Source organism: Eleginops maclovinus, chromosome 7 (assembly GCF_036324505.1).
Source record: "Eleginops maclovinus isolate JMC-PN-2008 ecotype Puerto Natales chromosome 7, JC_Emac_rtc_rv5, whole genome shotgun sequence".
In the NCBI taxonomy this organism is placed as follows: Eukaryota; Metazoa; Chordata; class Actinopteri; order Perciformes; family Eleginopidae; genus Eleginops; species Eleginops maclovinus.
Genome location: NC_086355.1, coordinates 13,701,305 through 13,718,157, shown reverse-complemented (window position 1 = coordinate 13,718,157; position 16,853 = coordinate 13,701,305). Strand labels below are relative to the sequence as shown.

The window sequence follows — 16,853 nt, the reverse complement described above, 5'->3', positions numbered from 1 at the left end:
GCTATTGTCAGAGTTCAAAGGCTGTTATCTGTGAAGCCTTTAGATTAGATTGTGTAATCAATAGAGCATGCATGCAAATTTCTCAGGGGTAAAAGATAAAATGAAGAGTCAAACATTGGTTATTACACAGAAAATGTTTATATATTTGCAATGGTCTAATCCTTCATGTACAAACATTTATAGCATTAAATATAAAAGTGACAAGAGATCTTTAAATTAGCCCGGTTTTCCAACAACTTATTTGGCAGAAACTACTTATACTCTTGGTTTAAATGGAGGGGCATTTTTCCGGAAAAACCTATCCGAGATGCTGGTTGGCACGTAGGACAGAGGCAACCAGAAGAACTTCGCGTCCCACCCAGCAGAGTAGCGAGTCTGTGGGTAAACAGCGGAGACGGCGTGCTCCATGCAGTGCACCACCTTCATCAGGTTCCCATCAGTCAGCATGTTAAACCTTTGTTCCAACATGTCAAGAGCTGAAAGAGAAACAGGATAAAAACACTTTAAATTACAGATATAGTCATTTCTAATTAGTTCCTGTCCTGATAATATCCTAGGATGTTTCTAGTAAAAAAGATGTGTAATTTGGCACTTATTATATCCATTCAATACCACTTAACCTACTTTTTTATAGCCCTCTTAACCTCCTAAGTACATATACACCATAAAAGTATAAGGCTTATAAAAACAACTTTGCCTATTCTACAAAAAATACTAAAATGAAAGTCTTCAACTGTTAAATAGTTGAGAGAAAAAGTTGATGACTTATGTTAAAGTGAAGATTAAGAGAGATTGACAAACCCTCTTATCAATGTTTGTGAATTAATAGAGGAAGTGTTGAGCTATAGCAATAAAAAAAAAAACGTATCAGGTTCAAAAAAGGTAGAGTGACTCACATGCTTGCAAGTAATCAGGGCCATAGTCGTCCTTCACATCCTGAGGTAGTCGGTCCCACAGCATCCTCAGGTTTTTTTTCATCGCCACTGTATCAGTCACATTTGTTTTGAAGAAGCCTGGCTCAATGCATGCTACCTTAATGCCATACGGTGCCATGTTTAGACTGTAACACAAAAGGATGTGGGCCATAAGTTAGAAAAGACACTTAAAAATAACAATGCATGTGCAGCATTAAAGGTAACATTTCCTCTTACCGCAGACTGTCGTTGAAGGACTCAACTCCGAACTTGGACACGCAGTAAGGCCCGCCGAAGGGGCTCACTCGCCCAAACACACTGGCCACATTCACCACTCTGCCTTTGGCCTTCTTGATGAGAGGGAGGACGCTCAGGGTGACATCAATCACCCCGCACAGGTTGACAGCCAGCATGTTCTTGTAGTCGTCTATGGTGAGCCAGTCAGTGGGGCCAGAGGGCAGAGCGATTCCAGCATTGTTCACAACAGCCCACAGGCCTGGAGAAATACAACAAGATAATGATTAGACATAAAGCCATGAGAGTTGGTACCCACAAGCGTAGCATAGAAAAAAACTGGAGGGTCGATTTTAACAAGGTTAAAGGATTAGTATCTGTTTTCAATTGATTTTTGCAGGCTGTAGACATTATCAGCACTTTCCAATATAAAAAAAGAAAATGGGGGGGGTAGGGGGGACAATTGAATTAGGCCATAAAAGAAAAACAATGATTGCTGCTTCTCTACTGGTGCTGCTTTAGTTAACCTAACTGTATTTACCCTAAACGTTTAAGGAAATTAGAACTTGTAATGAAATTAAATGAGCCATTTAGAGCCACTTACCCTTCTCACCAACCAGAGTCTTGATCAGAGCTGCGGTTTTCTCCACACTCTTGGAGTCAGCAACATCCAAGTGAAAAGTCGCCAGTCTGTCAGAGGTGATCTTCTTCAGCTCTTCCTCACCCTTCTCAGTGTAACAGGCGGCAATCACATTGAAGCCCTGCTTGTCGAGGTGTCTCGCGAGGAGATTACCAAACCCAGAATCACAGCCGGTGACGTAGACATATTTCTCTTCTTTTTTGGTCACTCTCCTGCTAGCCTTGTACCAGCGATAGATGCACCATGGAACCACCAATCCGAGGACATATAGGTAATTTTTTTCTAAAAACATGAAGGTCAGAGTTAAAAATGACTCACAACACCTGAGTGACATCGATGTATACTTGCTACACATGAGGAGGCAAGTGTGTGCACATCCAGGCAGATAATTATAGTGAGGTGCAAAACAAAAATATGTTAAACATGGCACAAAGGGAGTCTGAACATTGTAAAGCTCCCTATAAAACATTTATTTCATCTTAATGGCATGGCAATGTTTTCATCTGTAGGGCTTACTGGCACTTAATGAAATAAATGTTCACAGAAGTCAGAAAAGTCAATATTTAGAGTTTAGTTGTGATAGATGGATATGCCTTCTTGAGTTATGTTTAGGCCTTTTTATTCCGAGCTCAGTTTGAAGTCCAGTAGCTACTGTGTAATAGTTTGACCACATTCTCCCTTCAAAGTCCATTTATTTGCTTTCCTGGAGTTTTTGGATGCAACACCAAATCTACTGCTGCAAACGAGTGGCCTTGTTGTGACTAAATGTAACATTTTTCAATTTAAATGTTTAAGCCAACATGGATGAGAAGTCCTCAAGGCAGCCAGATGATTTGGAAATGTAAACATCTTAAATTGTATGACAAATGGGCAAACTCCATCAGCTGATAACAGTTGATATGATCAAAAGCTATTGTCGCTACTGTATTCTCTTGAAAGTGAGATTGTGATTTAAGCAACAGCTCCTTTACTTTTAAACTAACTTTAACTCTCATATCTTATAAAACAGTCTGAGGTTTTCATTAGGACTTTTCAGCAGGCACTACATTTGCCAACCTGGATATATTGTGTTCAAGCTGATGGCATTATAAGAATTTATAACATTATCATACATTCTGGGAAGAAGTTAACACGACATGGGGAAACCTGTCTCTCTCGTTGGGTGGTTACATTGCATTTAGGAATGCCTGTTATGAAAGACTCACATTTTTGTGCGATGAGTTCTTGACTCCACCTGTTTTTTTTAATTCAAGCCTAATAATACTTTTAGTTTTTCACGTAAAAGTATGCAGTAAAATAACTCTTAGGCAGTTTTGTCAGCGCAGAAGTTAAGATCTTAAAATGGCTTATTTACAGTTATAAGGCCAACATATTGATTTCCCCTTTATGGGAGACAAGACGAAAACCAATTGTTGTTTAGCTTTAACAAAAACTAAAACAGTGACTTATTAATGTAACGATTGTTCGATAATTAAAATTGTTGCAGTCTTTTCTGTCGATCAAACTGATGGTTGAACTGTAACGATACATTTTAACATGTAAAGGATGTGGAAATACGTGATGTGAATAAAAAAACAAAACAAAAAAACAGCAAGAACTAAGACTGATAACGAGTAAGGCTCCAACAAAATTAACGATTGAGTTGCCGGTACTTTTCTTGATTATTCAGAAGAGAATTTGATCAAAATTACTAATCAAAATGTATTTTTTTCCCTCGAAAGAAAGCTAAACTCAATGACATTCAGTACCCCATCATACAAGATAGAAAAGAAGCAAATACTTACGATTTATTTGCTGGAACATGGTATTTTTGCTTGAAAAATCTCACTAAAAACGCTGAATCAAAAGGCTGTCAAATTGTGTTCTGTAGCCATTAGTGTCATTTAAAAAGCCGGATAGTAACACATTTCCCCATGGGGACAGAGATTCACAGAACTGGTTCTTGTTTCAGGTTTAACTAGTTGAACTTTCCTTGAGAGAAAGCCTAACGAAAAAAAACCTTAGACTATCCGTTGTAAATGAATCCGTCTCGCTTTGCAGAGCAGAAGGACGTGAATCTCCAGGTGAAACACTGAACTGGTGGAATTTGATTTAACATTTTTATTTTATACCCTTTGTATTTCATTTGAAAGCAACTTCCGGAAACATTCAGGTGTCACAAGCTGTCCCCCGCCCTCTTTTCAGGTAAAATAATGTCTGAAGGGTGCCATCTGCTGGGGGTCACATGATAATGTCAGACCATACATTTCCTTGTTTCAAAATCAGGCATTTAAACATAGTAATTTCCTAAACACTGTTTACTTACGTGCTTTTCTTTCATTTCAACATTAATGGTTCAAGAACATTCAATTAAAAGAAACCTGCCTTGAAAAACAATGTGTCTCCTGTTATTAAAACCAACATTCTCAGACTCAAATGCATTTCTACAGGTACAAAACCTACAAGTAGAAACCTTTTTGTTTCCCGTTTTGACTTGTATTTTTTCCTTGCGTGCTTATTAATAGTAAATGGTTTTAATTGTCTGATTATTTTCACCTGCTACCCTTGTGTTTTCGCATGCCCTCCCCGGCTTTGTGTCATGTGATTTGTCCTGTGAGTGTTCATACCGGTATTTCCTTCTCTTAAGGTTTGTCGTTTATGTTCCCGTGTTATTTTGTTATTGCTTGATTCCCCGTGTTCCTGACCTTGTTCTCCTCCCTGGTCTGTACTTGTTCAGTTTTTCTTTCTTTGGTTTTTAACTTGTCTGGCCAACTTGTTTGTAGTTAAACTGTGGGTTGTTCAGATGTTCTTAATAAAAAATATTATTAATTTTTACTTAATTGTTTTACTTAATTACTTTACATCGTGTAAGGCATACACATATATACATATGTTCATTGTCAGGTCCAACATCCTGCCTTTTTTTTGTATTGCCAAATATTATAAATATATTTCACCATGTGACCAGAGTTTCAGAGGAGTGGTTCTTACAGGTGAAACTAGTTTAATTAACATCTCTTTAGATCAATATGAAAGACTCACACCCTATGACTGTTGTATTGGGTTAAACCTGATTCAAACCTGAAGAGACGGCTGGCTATCAAAATGTGTTAAATGTGGTGGCCATTACTACATTATCAATGTTCAATGTTCTAAAAGGTGTTAAGCACCCCAGAGGTATCCTGTCCTGAACCTATAACCGCATCCTGGCCCTTACAGAAGTTAAATCCCTGAACAATAGGACCAACTCCAAGTGGGAGCAAGACCTGAATTGCACCTTTGAAGACTTAAAATGGGACTCATGTGAAGAGACCCTAACTTTCTCATAGAACAGCCGACATAAACTTTTGCAATTCAACATTATTCACAGAACCTACTTTACACCAGAAAGAATTCATAGAGTAAATTAATCAATTGCAGATCTTTGCCCTAGATGTAAGACAGGGACAGGCAGTCTAATTCACATGTTCTGGGAATGTAATCAATTAAAACATTACTGGGGATCAATATGGAAGACTCTCAAAGAGATTTCTGGGTCCGAGATTCCTTGTACATCCAAACCTGGCCTTGTTAGGCAATATCTTTGACATCCCTTCTAACAAAAGGAATAAGGTGCGCCTAATCAAACTGGCCATGATTGCTGGCAGCAAATACATTGCTCTTTAATGGAAGAGTGCAGAACCTCGTCCTGTGTCCATGTGGCTTAAAGAAATCTCCTCATACATGATGTCAGAAAAAAGTATGTTTAACCTCAAAAGAAAGCCACGTCTCTTTGATAATTACTGGTCTGGCTTTAGGAAATACATTGAAAACATCCAACAACCTATTGTGGGCTGATAACATATTAAATACATATGCATTTGCCTGGGCAAGAAGCTGACTCCTTCTCTCTCATTTTTGACGTTACTGCATAATGTGGCCCTATCTGGAGGTAGGGGTGGGAATGACTGGTCTTAGGGGTTTTCTGTCTTAACATGTCTTTTTGTATTTTATTTGATTCATTTGTTTGTATACATCATTACTGTAATAGTCTTTTTATGTCATAATATTGTTATGTCACCTTTTTTTATTTTTTATTTTACAGCACCTGCATTTTACAGCGAGGTCAGCTGATTGGCTGATTCAAGTTGATCATTTTAAATACTGTGAAAGGTTGGAGGCTAGTTAAATTGTAAATTATACTTGCTTCACAAGCTACACCTGTTGCCTATCGTCCGTCCTGGATATATGACCCCGTACTGTAGGTGATACTGTTTTTTATTTTAATGTGTTTTGCCCTTGTGTGCATGTTGTTTGTTTTCGATGTTTTTAATGGTATTTTTTTCTTAATATTGGCATGTTATCTGAAATAGTTTGTATTTATTTTGTATATGTTTTAAAATGTGTATCTCATTTTGAAATATTGCTTACATCTTGGACAGTGATCCTTTTTATTTTAAGTTTGAGTTGCCTGGTTATTTAAATGTTTAATAACACTATGTGTATTTTTAAGTAATCAAAGAACCAGGAGTCAAATGTTTTAGGTGTTGCTAATGATTCCAGCAACTGTGCTTTTGTAAGATTTAAAAGATGACATATACAAAATTACTTGCTTGTTTTTTGTTTAACTCCTTTAATTTTGACTTAATATCCACTTGTGTTTATCTCCTAGACTTTCAAATGATTAGCTCCCTTTTGTGGACATGAAATAGAGTTGTGATGTTCAATAAAACACTTTACAGTTCTGAAAATGTTAAATCAGTCTAAAAAATTTTAACTTTTGTACACTCCTCCTGAGTTCAAGAAAGACATTTGTTAATTCAGGCTTTTCATATAGTTGCATACACTTTTTTTTGACTCTGTGTTCTACAACAGTTGTAGGTTTGTATGCCAGACAACTGTCAGATCTGAGCGAAAACCTGAAAGTGAGTTTTTATTAAAGTGTGTCTTTGACTAGAGCCTCCTCCTTGCTGTTGAAATATCAATCACCTAAGAATAATAACATGCTGTAAAGAAGGAGCAAATTCCAAATCTATACTTCTTGTCCTAGCGGGCATTAACCTCCTGGAAATCCTTTTGATTTTCACCTTATGTCAACAACATATTTTATTAATCATACTTAGTGTACTAATAATTAACTGGGAAATAAGTAAGCTGCACAGTTTGGTCAAAAGTAATGGAACTAATTTATTGTTTAGAAATATTCTCAATATAATAGTTACATCTTAAAGAGGGGGAATGTGATGAAGAGATCATTTCTTGATAGATTTGCACATTTGTGGGAGCATTTCCCTTTTCTCTATAGACCATTGACTACTATGGTAATTTACCCTTTGGAAATATATAGTAAATAAACAAGATTTAAGAAGTAATGCATTCTAATGACAATAATTAACTTACTCTCTATCTCTTTATGGTCATTAACCTATTCACATAGTATTGAAATAGGTAAACCCATTAATTCTAAGGATGCTACTAAATTCAGATTTTAAAAGTTCCACTGGGTTTGTTATTGAGGATACAATGATATCTCTAATAAGAGTCAATGAACTTGGTTTAGTGATTAAATGTAACCTTACAAAGGAAGATTTGTAGGGGTCATAATGCTGACGCTACTCTTATCAGTCTAATGGGGGTGTAGATAATGGGAAAGGAGAAGCATAGGTTTACTATGATGAGCCTCAGTTGTGGTGCTGGATTTCTGAAGGAACCAGTGACGAGTCCAGGTACAGTGCAATTTGCTTTTTTAATCCCTAAATTGCTATTCTTTGTTCATGGTCGACCAGAAATGACGTCTAATAATTGTAATATTATGTTCATCAAGGTAAAAATATTATATTTAGTTTTCCCTCAAAGCCGTAACGAGTATTATTCTTCACATCTTCTGTTGATGCTGATGGATGACATTGGACCCATTGGTTACATTAGCAAAACATTAGTATTATCCATTGAACTATTTGTGTGTCTAAGTAATGTCTGAATGCTTTTCTAAGTTTTCAATTTTCTAAAAAAGAAACGGTAGTTCTTAAAAAGAAAAGAACATCTAGAATGTTAGGCCTTAATGGGGAGATGTGTTATAAAACCTGGTTCTCTTGAATCCCACCAGACCATGGATTCCATTGATTAACATTCAAACTATGCCTATATATTTTGTATTTACAGCTGCCTTCTGAGGACACACCTGACTGAGTCAGGGCAGCAAACATGAAGAAACCGATCAAATCTAAACAAGGGGAAGAAAAAAGTGGTAAGTGATCTATTTTCCTTCCAAAAAAAATAAATGGCACACAATAATAAAGGCTATCCAACTACGTGTAGCTTGATACATTTGTACCTCTATTTTTGTAGGTTACCTCAGTAATGGGTAAGTTTGTTATGCAGTTTTGACATATCCCACAAAATGCCAGCAGTTGTGACATTTACCTGGGGCTGACTTTAATTCCATGTGTTACAGAGATCAGAAGAAAAAAGAAAAGACTCTGGGTGTTGGATACTTTCAGCTGGTAAATACATTATTTTTGCTCATATTCAGTGTGATCTGTGATTACCTCAACATAAATGATGTATTGTTGGATTTTTGATCATTTCTATATGTGTTTTTATCTTGTATAAGTTACCCAAAAATAATTTCAGCTAAATTCATTTATTTTACAGGAATAGTACATTTTGCCTTCTCATGTACTTTTATTGAAAACATCTTTTTTTGCAGGATTTTGACTTAAAATAGAATATTGATGGTACTTTAAGAAAAGGATCAGAGTCCTTGTCTTACATCTCCACACCACTGTACTGTTCCTATCTTTGATTTGTTCATTAAACATGGGGCTGGAAATGAAAGACAGTAAAACAATAACAATCCAACAACAAGTTTTAAAACCCAAATTCCTCTTTGCAGTTTCGATATGCCACTGGCAAAGACACCGTGATGATGGTAGTGGGGGGTTTGTGTGCCCTCATTCACGGTGCAGCATTGCCTCTCATGCTGGTAGTATTCGGTCAGATGACAAACACATTTGTGGAGTACCAGCTCGAGATCGATACACTGCAAGACCCAAGCAAGGAATGCAGCAACAACACTATCTATTGGAAAAATGGCTCCATATATGAACCAGCTGAAAACAGCACTGTGTACTGTGGGTGGGTTTTGAGCAAACAGTTTATTGTTAAAGAAAATGAAAAGCTGCTGTTACTCATTTTATCCTCTCTGCAGGGTGGATATTGAATCAAAGATGACCATATTTGCATATTACTATGCTGGAATTGGAGTAGTAGTTTTGTTTACAAGTTATTTTCAGGTATGTACTGATGCTTGGCACATTCTGCTTTACTTGAAAAGAGACATTTTGTCTTTTGATGGTGTGTACTATGTTATGTCAAAGAAATGATGTCCCTCATTCTTCACTGTAGATTTACTTCTGGGTGTCATCAGCCGCAAGACAAATTGATAGAATGAGAAAGGCTTATTTCAGAAAAGTAATGCGAATGGAGATCGGATGGTTTGACTGTAACTCAGTGGGTGAACTGAACACGAGGATGACAGAGTGAGTTTTCTGCTGTTTATCTGCAGGTCAGGATGTTATCAGCGCATAGCTGGGGAAATGTTTTTCACTGATAGTGTTCATGTTCCTTCACAGTGGTATCAACAAGATCAACAATGCCATCGCTGACCAGGTGTCTACCTTCATTGAGAGGATCTCAGCGTTTGTGTTTGGCTTCATGGTGGGATTCATTGGTGGATGGAAGCTCACTATGGTTGTCATAGCAGTGAGTCCGCTGATTGGTGTAGCTGCAGGACTCATGGCCGTGGTAAAGTTGTGAATCCAAAACGATTTCTTACTGCTGGATGAAAGTACATTGATTTTGTATTTGGTCTCATATGTCACAATGTTTAAACAGGTTTAGTACAGTTGTTGTGGAGAGTTTAGGTAACACTTTCTATAATGCCCATGTATTATTAATATACTTATAATGCATCAGCTATATAGGTTATAAATATAGTTTTACACTCGATAATCAAAACAGTTTACAAAGCCCTTTATAAGGACCATAATATTATAATGTCATAATACATAATTTCTTACTACTTTATAACTGCTGGTCACTTACTGGTAATTTATATTTAATCATATTTATTCTAGGATAAACAATGAACTATATAGTTTTGAAACATCCAACGACCACTTAGAGTAAATGATCAGGATTTGTTATTATAATTCATTATCAAGAAAATGATAATGTATTGCAGCTATGGGAAATATTATGCACTCTGTAAATGACAATTCTAAAGTATTATGATACAAATGGTGATCATAAAATGCTTCATAATGTCTTAAGATGATTGTTATAATATAAGCATTATGAATATACCTCAGTGCTTATGACTATAATTTTACAGTGCAATAAGCAGATGCAGAGTAAATCCATAATAAATATGTTATAATGCATTATAGATTTGGGTGTCACATAAAGTGTTGCATGATTTTCTTTCTTGTTGCTGAAGGCTGTGTCTAGGCTGACCGGGCGAGAGCTCAATTCCTATGCAAAGGCAGGCGCAGTGGCTGACGAGGTCCTGACATCCATCAGGACGGTAGCAGCGTTTGGTGGGGAGGATAAAGAAACTGAAAGGTATTTTGTAATTTTATAAGACCTCATAAGTTTTTATGCTTTGCACATGAGGCTAATCCATGACTCTGTGATTTGAAATTAAACTGAAATGGTGAATTTTACAGATATGACAAAAACCTCGAGGAGGCTCAGTCCTGGGGTGTGAAAAAGGGTGCCATCGTAGGTATTTTTCAAGGATTCATGTGGAGCATCATCTTCTTTTGTTACGCTCTGGCCTTTTGGTATGGATCTCAATTGGTCATTGACACTAAAGAGCTTACTCCTGGTACTCTTATTCAGGTATGTCAAAATAACTGCATTCAACATGTAATACTATAGGATATAAGTATTTTAAAGAGTGTGACTTTTGGTTCACTATGTGGCTTCTGTTATTTCTCAGGTGTTTTTTGGAGTACTCACTGCAGCGATGAACCTGGGCCAGGCTTCTCCCTGCCTGGAGGCCTTTGCTTCAGGTCGAGCCTCAGCTAAAAACTTCTTTGACACAATTGACCGGGTAACATCAAGATTCCACTTAAGACTTGCATATTTAAGCTAGATTGGAAGAATATTTCCTATAAATATAATGTTGTGTCTTGTTTTCACAGCAACCAGAAATGGATTGTTTCTCAGAAGAAGGTCACAAGTTAGACAAAGTAAAAGGTGACATCGAGTTCCATAATGTCACTTTCTCATACCCGTCTCGGCCTGACGTCGAGGTACATTTCTTCCAATTGCACATCTTTGCATTCTTTTCTCACCCCTGAAATATTCACTTTATAATGAGCTTCTACTTTTTCAGATTTTAAATGACCTTAGCATGCAGGTCAAAGCAGGGGAAACCACAGCTTTTGTGGGACCAAGTGGATCTGGAAAGAGCACCACAATCCAGCTTTTCCAAAGATTTTATGACCCAAAAAAAGGAATGGTATACATCTGAAAGCATCTGCACCAACACACAGGACACCAGTGGAAAGGTTTAAGGCTTCAGTCCAATGTAACATTTTCTATTTTTGTTCTCAGGTGACTTTGGATGGCCATGACATTCGTTCTTTAAACACACAGTGGCTCAGATCTCTTATTGGTATTGTAGAGCAGGAGCCAGCACTGTTTGCTACAACCATTGCAGAAAACATCAAGTTTGGTCGATCTGGAGTAACCATGGAAGACATCATCCAGGCGACAAAAGAAGCTAATGCCTATAATTTTATCATGGCTCTTCCACAGGTACATTGACACATATTTAAAAATAAGGAAGCAGAGCTATAGTTTATAAAGTGACCTTGTTCAGTTAAAAATATCTTCTTGCTGCTCGTCCACCAGAAATTTGACACCATGGTGGGAGAAGGGGGAGGACAGATGAGTGGAGGACAGAAACAGAGGATTGCTATTGCTCGAGCTCTGATCCGAAACCCCAGAATCCTGCTGCTGGATATGGCCACATCTGCCTTAGACAATGAGAGTGAGGCTGTTGTCCAGGAGGCATTGGATAAGGTAAGTTACTCTTTGGCTATAGTCTACGTAATTGAGTTCACTTTGACGATTAACCTCAGCAAAAAATCATAAATTGTAGAATGATATTCTTATAATCTGCAGGTGCGCATGGGCAGGACGACAATTTCTATAGCTCATCGTCTTTCCACGATAAAAAATGCCGACATCATCATGGGTTTTGAGCATGGACAGGCTGTGGAGAGGGGAACACACACTGAGCTACTAGAAAGGCAAGGTGTGTACTTCACTCTGGTCACCCTGCAGAACCAAGGCACATCCAACAAGAATAAAGGTAAAGTTTATTTAAGACTGATATTCATTAAAGCTACTCATCATTATTGTATTTCTGCAGGACACTTTCATACCTGTGTCCACAAAGCACTGCAGGAGACAGGGGGAAGTCCTACACATTGGATGAAGGCCTTTAAGTGTCTGTTAAAGAGCCAAAGAATCCCTTTTACCTAAGCCTAATTCATGTGTTTTCTTTTTCTGTCAGATGCAATCAGTGAAGCTCATGAAGATCCCTTTAATCCAAAAGATTTGAGCCGAACATCAAATCAAAGGTAAAGTCAATCCAGCTCAAATATCAGGGGAAAAAACACAATAATTTGAAATGAAATAAAAACAATCAAGGTTCTTAAATGTACTTCTCTAGGGGATCTGTTCGACTGAGGTCTGATAGCAAATTGTCAATTCATACATTATCAGAGAGCCTCAATATCCCCTCAGACTACACGTTCATACCAGAAAAGGTACTGAGATTTCCTTTTATGCCTTATAAAACTGTACACTTACTTGCTGTAGAAATTAATATCTCCAATGTGTATTTTTAACAGGAATCTGAGGATGTTGCATATGAACATGTAGAGCCTGCCCCAGTAGCACGTATCCTCAAATACAACAAACCAGAATGGCCCTACATGCTGCTGGGCTCAATAGGAGCTGCTATCAATGGCTTTGTCACCCCTGTTTATGCTCTCCTGTTCAGTCAAATTCTTGGGGTAAGGATTGTATTTCACAAACTTAAATTGCTTATGTTGTGTTTTACAAGCTGAGGTGTTGACTGAACCGAAAATGGCAATTCTGATGTTTGTATTGCAGACCTTTTCCATCACCGACTTGAACCAACAGAGGGAACAAATCAATGCTATATGTGTTCTGTTTTGCATTGTGGCTGTGGCTAGTTTCTTCTCACAGTTCTTACAGGTTTGTCTCAGAATTTGCAACATTATAAAAAAATGTAGATTACATTTCAATATATCTTTCTTTACTGTTTAATATAGGAGTAAGCAAAACAGAATAATCCAGGGATGCACAATATTAGATTTTGTTTTGTACATACTGGAGATAAACTTCTTGTAGAAGTTTAGACAACATTTTGCATCTCATGTGAATAATAAAATCAGAATTTATCAGGTGTTCTTAAATAGAAAAGTTTGTTTAGGGCCGATGCCCTTATTCCATTATTCCATGACTAGGCCATTAACATTGTGCATCAATTGAATTTATTGACTCTGATTGAATGTTTTAGGGGTATTCTTTTGCTAAGTCTGGAGAGCTGCTGACCCGCCGTCTGAGAAAAGTGGGCTTCCAGGCCATGTTGAGACAGGAGATTGGCTTTTTTGATGATTCAACAAACAGCCCTGGAGCTCTGACCACTAGACTGGCCTCTGATGCATCCATGGTGCAAGGGGTAAGTGATGGATTATAGGTGTTTATCTAATTTCTTATTACACCAAAAAGTAAATGGTTGTTGGTGTAATTCCAGTACTGTTTTGCATATTTCTTGTGTGACTTCTACAGGCAACAGGATCTCAGATCGGCATGATCGTAAGCTCGTTGACCTGCATTGGAGCGTCTTTCATCATTGCTTTTATCTATAGTTGGAAGTTAACTTTGGTAATAATGTGCTTCCTGCCACTACTCGGATTGTCTGGAGTTTTCCAAGCCAAAATGCTGACAGGTTTTGCAAATGAAGATAAAGAATCCATGGAAGAAGCAGGCCAAGTAAGCTCCAGAACATTGCCATCAAGCCCCACAGATCTATACATGTCTCTGAGAAACCAATGGCCACAGTTTAAGACTGTAACTTTGTCGCGCAGGTATCCAGTGAAGCTCTTTCAAACATCAGGACGATTGCAGGCTTAAACAAAGAGAGCTTTTTTGTGGAATCATATGAGCAGAAACTGGAGCTTCCATTTATATCTGCCATGAAGAAAGCCAACATCCATGGGCTTTGTTTCGGTTTCTCCCAGTGTGTCCTCTTCATGGCATACGCTGCTTCCTTTAGATATGGAGGCTACCTGGTTAGCTCTGAAGGATTACTGTACACATATGTCTTCAGGTTGGTAAAAACAATTTATTTCAATGGAAAATCTGTATTTTTGAAGATTCGTTGTTAAAACGTATTTGGTGTTTTGTGATGCCAGAGTGATTCTGGCTGTCGTAATGAGTGGGACAGCAATGGGCAAAGCTTCCTCCTTCACTCCAGACTACGCCAAGGCCAAAATAGCTGCTGCTCAGTTTTTCAAACTATTGGACAGAATTCCTAAAATCAGCACAAGCCATGCAGTTGGAGAGAAATGGGTTGGTGAATTCAGAAATGAAGGCAGAATCAATCATAATTGCAAGCCATGTTGTGATTTTAACTTCAGATGATTAATCCTATTTCTTCATATTTAGGATAACTTCAGAGGTGAAATACAGTTTCTTAATTGCAACTTCACCTATCCAACTCGACCAGATGTCCAAGTGCTGAACGGCCTGGTTGTGTCTGTGAAGCCTGGTCAGACTTTGGCGTTTGTTGGGAGCAGCGGCTGTGGAAAAAGCACCAGTGTTCAACTGTTGGAAAGGTTTTATGACCCTGATCAAGGGCATGTGGTATGAAAACTATTTTAGACTTTCATTTTATTAATCACAAAATGAGTTTAATCCATACCAAGCTCCTAATTATGTCATCTTTTATTTTCAGTTGATTGATGGCCGCCCATCTCACAATGTCAACGTGCCCTTCCTAAGATCCCAGATTGGTATAGTGTCCCAGGAGCCGGTTTTGTTTGGCTGCAGCATAGCGGAGAATATTCAGTACGGAAATAACAAATGCAGTGTCAGCATGGAAGAGATTGTTGAGGCTGCTAAGAAAGCCTATCTTCATGACTTTGTGATGACGCTACCAGATGTAAGTGGAAACACTTAACAAAACAACTTAACATCCTGGTTATAGTCTGGTACTGTAAGATGGGTGCTTAAACGGAGCGTTCAGGACAGAAGGTGGAGACATATTCAGACAGACAGTATGAAAAAATGTATAGGCTGCATTTTTTTTATAACATTGAAGCATGTAAACATGTTCAAGTATGGAATTTAGGAGCACAATATATCCATTTTAATCCCAACTGTCACACCATTCTGAAAAGTGCATGCCGTACTTGTATTTTGTGACTTTGTCGGATGTGTCATCAAACTAGAAAAGCCATGTTATTAAAAAAGTTTTATTATAGAAACCAATTTATGTTAGTTTTACATTTTTACAAAATTGTTTACTTTGTGACCTTTTGCTCCCTCCACTTTTTCTCAACACATACAAATCTTAAGAAATATGAGACTCAGGTTGGTACCCAGGGCTCCCAGCTTTCCAGAGGACAAAAACAACGCATCGCCATAGCCCGGGCCATTGTCAGACACCCAAAGATCCTGCTACTTGATGAAGCTACATCTGCCCTGGACACAGAGAGTGAACAGGTAACGCAATTCTAAACACACTCTTAACGCAAGGACACAAGGCAGGGTGGTATCTTGTATGAGTATTTATTTTTATGATATAAATCTTCACGTACTTGAGTGAGGGTTTCTGACCAAGCTCTGTTTTCATACAGGTTGTGCAGTCTGCCCTCGATGAGGCGAGAAAAGGACGAACCTGCATCGTGATCGCTCACCGACTGTCTACTATCCAGTCTGCAGACATCATAGCAGTGATGTCTAATGGTGCCGTGATAGAACAAGGCACACATGATAAACTCATGGCCAAGAAGGGCGCTTATTATGATCTCGTCACAACAGGTGCTCCTATCAGCTAGACATACTGATAAGCATATGATGACAATTATTTTGAATGGGTGTTATAGTACATTTTAATGATAAAATAAAGACTTTTTTTCATTCGGCATGTATAGAATATAAATGTTGTGCAATTAGTTTGAGTGATTATGTAAAAAAAATTGAAATATGTAATGTTATTGTTTTGTTTACAAGTAGTTCCTTTAAAGGGGGAATTACTTTATATTATTAAACAAGATATATTTATACAAAAAGAAAATGGTTCTGTTATAGCATCATAAAGTGCTAATCCAGGTTAATGTTTAAAAGTTCTAATCTGTGTAGCGTCATTTTATTCCAACTGCAGCTCCAAAGCATTTTTTTGAAGTAAACCAGAACGCAAAGTTGAATAAGATACATAACATATTTAAACATAGAATACAATAATTTTTGTTGACTAAAATACACATCAGAAGTTACCTGAATAACAATATTATCCTCTGTTGGCTTATCATCTGGAAATTAGATGGAACCAGTCACCAATAAGAGTCTCATACTGGTTTTCACATTATGGCTGAGATGGAACCAAAGGGGGAAATATACTGAAAAATATTATATGAGGGTCTCCCACAGTTGACCTTGAGTTGAGAAAGTTGTGGTATTCTCTGTAGTAGCTCTGAAGGTGCAAACACATAAAAATAGGAACCCACTGCTGTTGATACAAGCCACCTGAGGTTCCCTTTCTGTGTGACCGGGCTTCTTCTTCTGCACCTTTCAAAACACAATCAGAAGCAAAGTCAACTTTATATCTGCACCTGGGATCGTATTTCAACGGAACTTTGGACACAACAGCAAGATGTTAATTTGACCCCATTGTGAATTAAATAAAGTGATTCGGAGTTGTACCCCAAGTCGCTCACTGGATCTCTTCAGCTTAATTAAAATTCCCTTCTCTGTGAATGTAGCAATAACATGTG

The 16,853-nt window shown here is 37.7% G+C and overlaps 2 protein-coding genes across 2 annotated transcripts; one reads left to right on the top strand and one right to left on the bottom strand.

The window, feature by feature from the left end:
* Window positions 1-115: 115 nt before the first annotated feature.
* On the bottom strand, window positions 116-4,249 carry dhrs9 (dehydrogenase/reductase (SDR family) member 9). The gene is made up of 6 exons (XM_063887324.1): window positions 4,094-4,249; window positions 3,573-4,001; window positions 1,753-2,070; window positions 1,152-1,410; window positions 897-1,060; window positions 116-476 (listed from the first exon to the last, which is right to left on the bottom strand). The coding sequence occupies exons 2-6, from the start codon at window positions 3,589-3,591 to the stop codon at window positions 256-258; spliced, it is 981 nt and encodes a 326-aa protein (XP_063743394.1). The 5' UTR covers window positions 3,592-4,001; window positions 4,094-4,249; the 3' UTR covers window positions 116-255.
* A 3,701-nt stretch (window positions 4,250-7,950) lies between these two features.
* Window positions 7,951-15,951, top strand: abcb11a (ATP-binding cassette, sub-family B (MDR/TAP), member 11a). The gene is made up of 27 exons (XM_063887994.1): window positions 7,951-7,993; window positions 8,095-8,110; window positions 8,201-8,249; window positions 8,642-8,883; window positions 8,957-9,041; window positions 9,154-9,287; window positions 9,381-9,552; window positions 10,247-10,371; window positions 10,476-10,650; window positions 10,751-10,864; window positions 10,956-11,066; window positions 11,150-11,275; window positions 11,371-11,574; window positions 11,671-11,841; window positions 11,944-12,133; window positions 12,338-12,404; window positions 12,497-12,593; window positions 12,678-12,842; window positions 12,943-13,047; window positions 13,373-13,534; window positions 13,645-13,848; window positions 13,944-14,185; window positions 14,271-14,427; window positions 14,524-14,721; window positions 14,813-15,019; window positions 15,436-15,582; window positions 15,717-15,951. Exons 1-27 carry the CDS (start codon window positions 7,951-7,953, stop codon window positions 15,915-15,917), a joined length of 3,909 nt encoding a protein of 1,302 aa, XP_063744064.1. The 3' UTR covers window positions 15,918-15,951.
* Window positions 15,952-16,853: the final 902 nt, after the last annotated feature.

Bases quoted from the DNA above. Each gene is read 5' to 3' on its own strand.
- dhrs9 (XM_063887324.1), bottom strand. The intron at 1,061-1,151 runs GTAAGAGGAAAT...TTTGTGTTACAG, and splicing joins TCCTTCAACGACAGTCTGCG to TCTAAACATGGCACCGTATG. The intron at 477-896 runs GTGAGTCACTCT...TTTCTCTTTCAG, and splicing joins CCCTGATTACTTGCAAGCAT to CTCTTGACATGTTGGAACAA.
- abcb11a (XM_063887994.1), top strand. From the start codon at position 7,951: ATGAAGAAACCGATCAAATCTAAACAAGGGGAAGAAAAAAGTG. The intron at 10,651-10,750 runs GTATGTCAAAAT...GTTATTTCTCAG, and splicing joins CTCCTGGTACTCTTATTCAG to GTGTTTTTTGGAGTACTCAC. The intron at 10,865-10,955 runs GTAACATCAAGA...TTGTTTTCACAG, and splicing joins TCTTTGACACAATTGACCGG to CAACCAGAAATGGATTGTTT.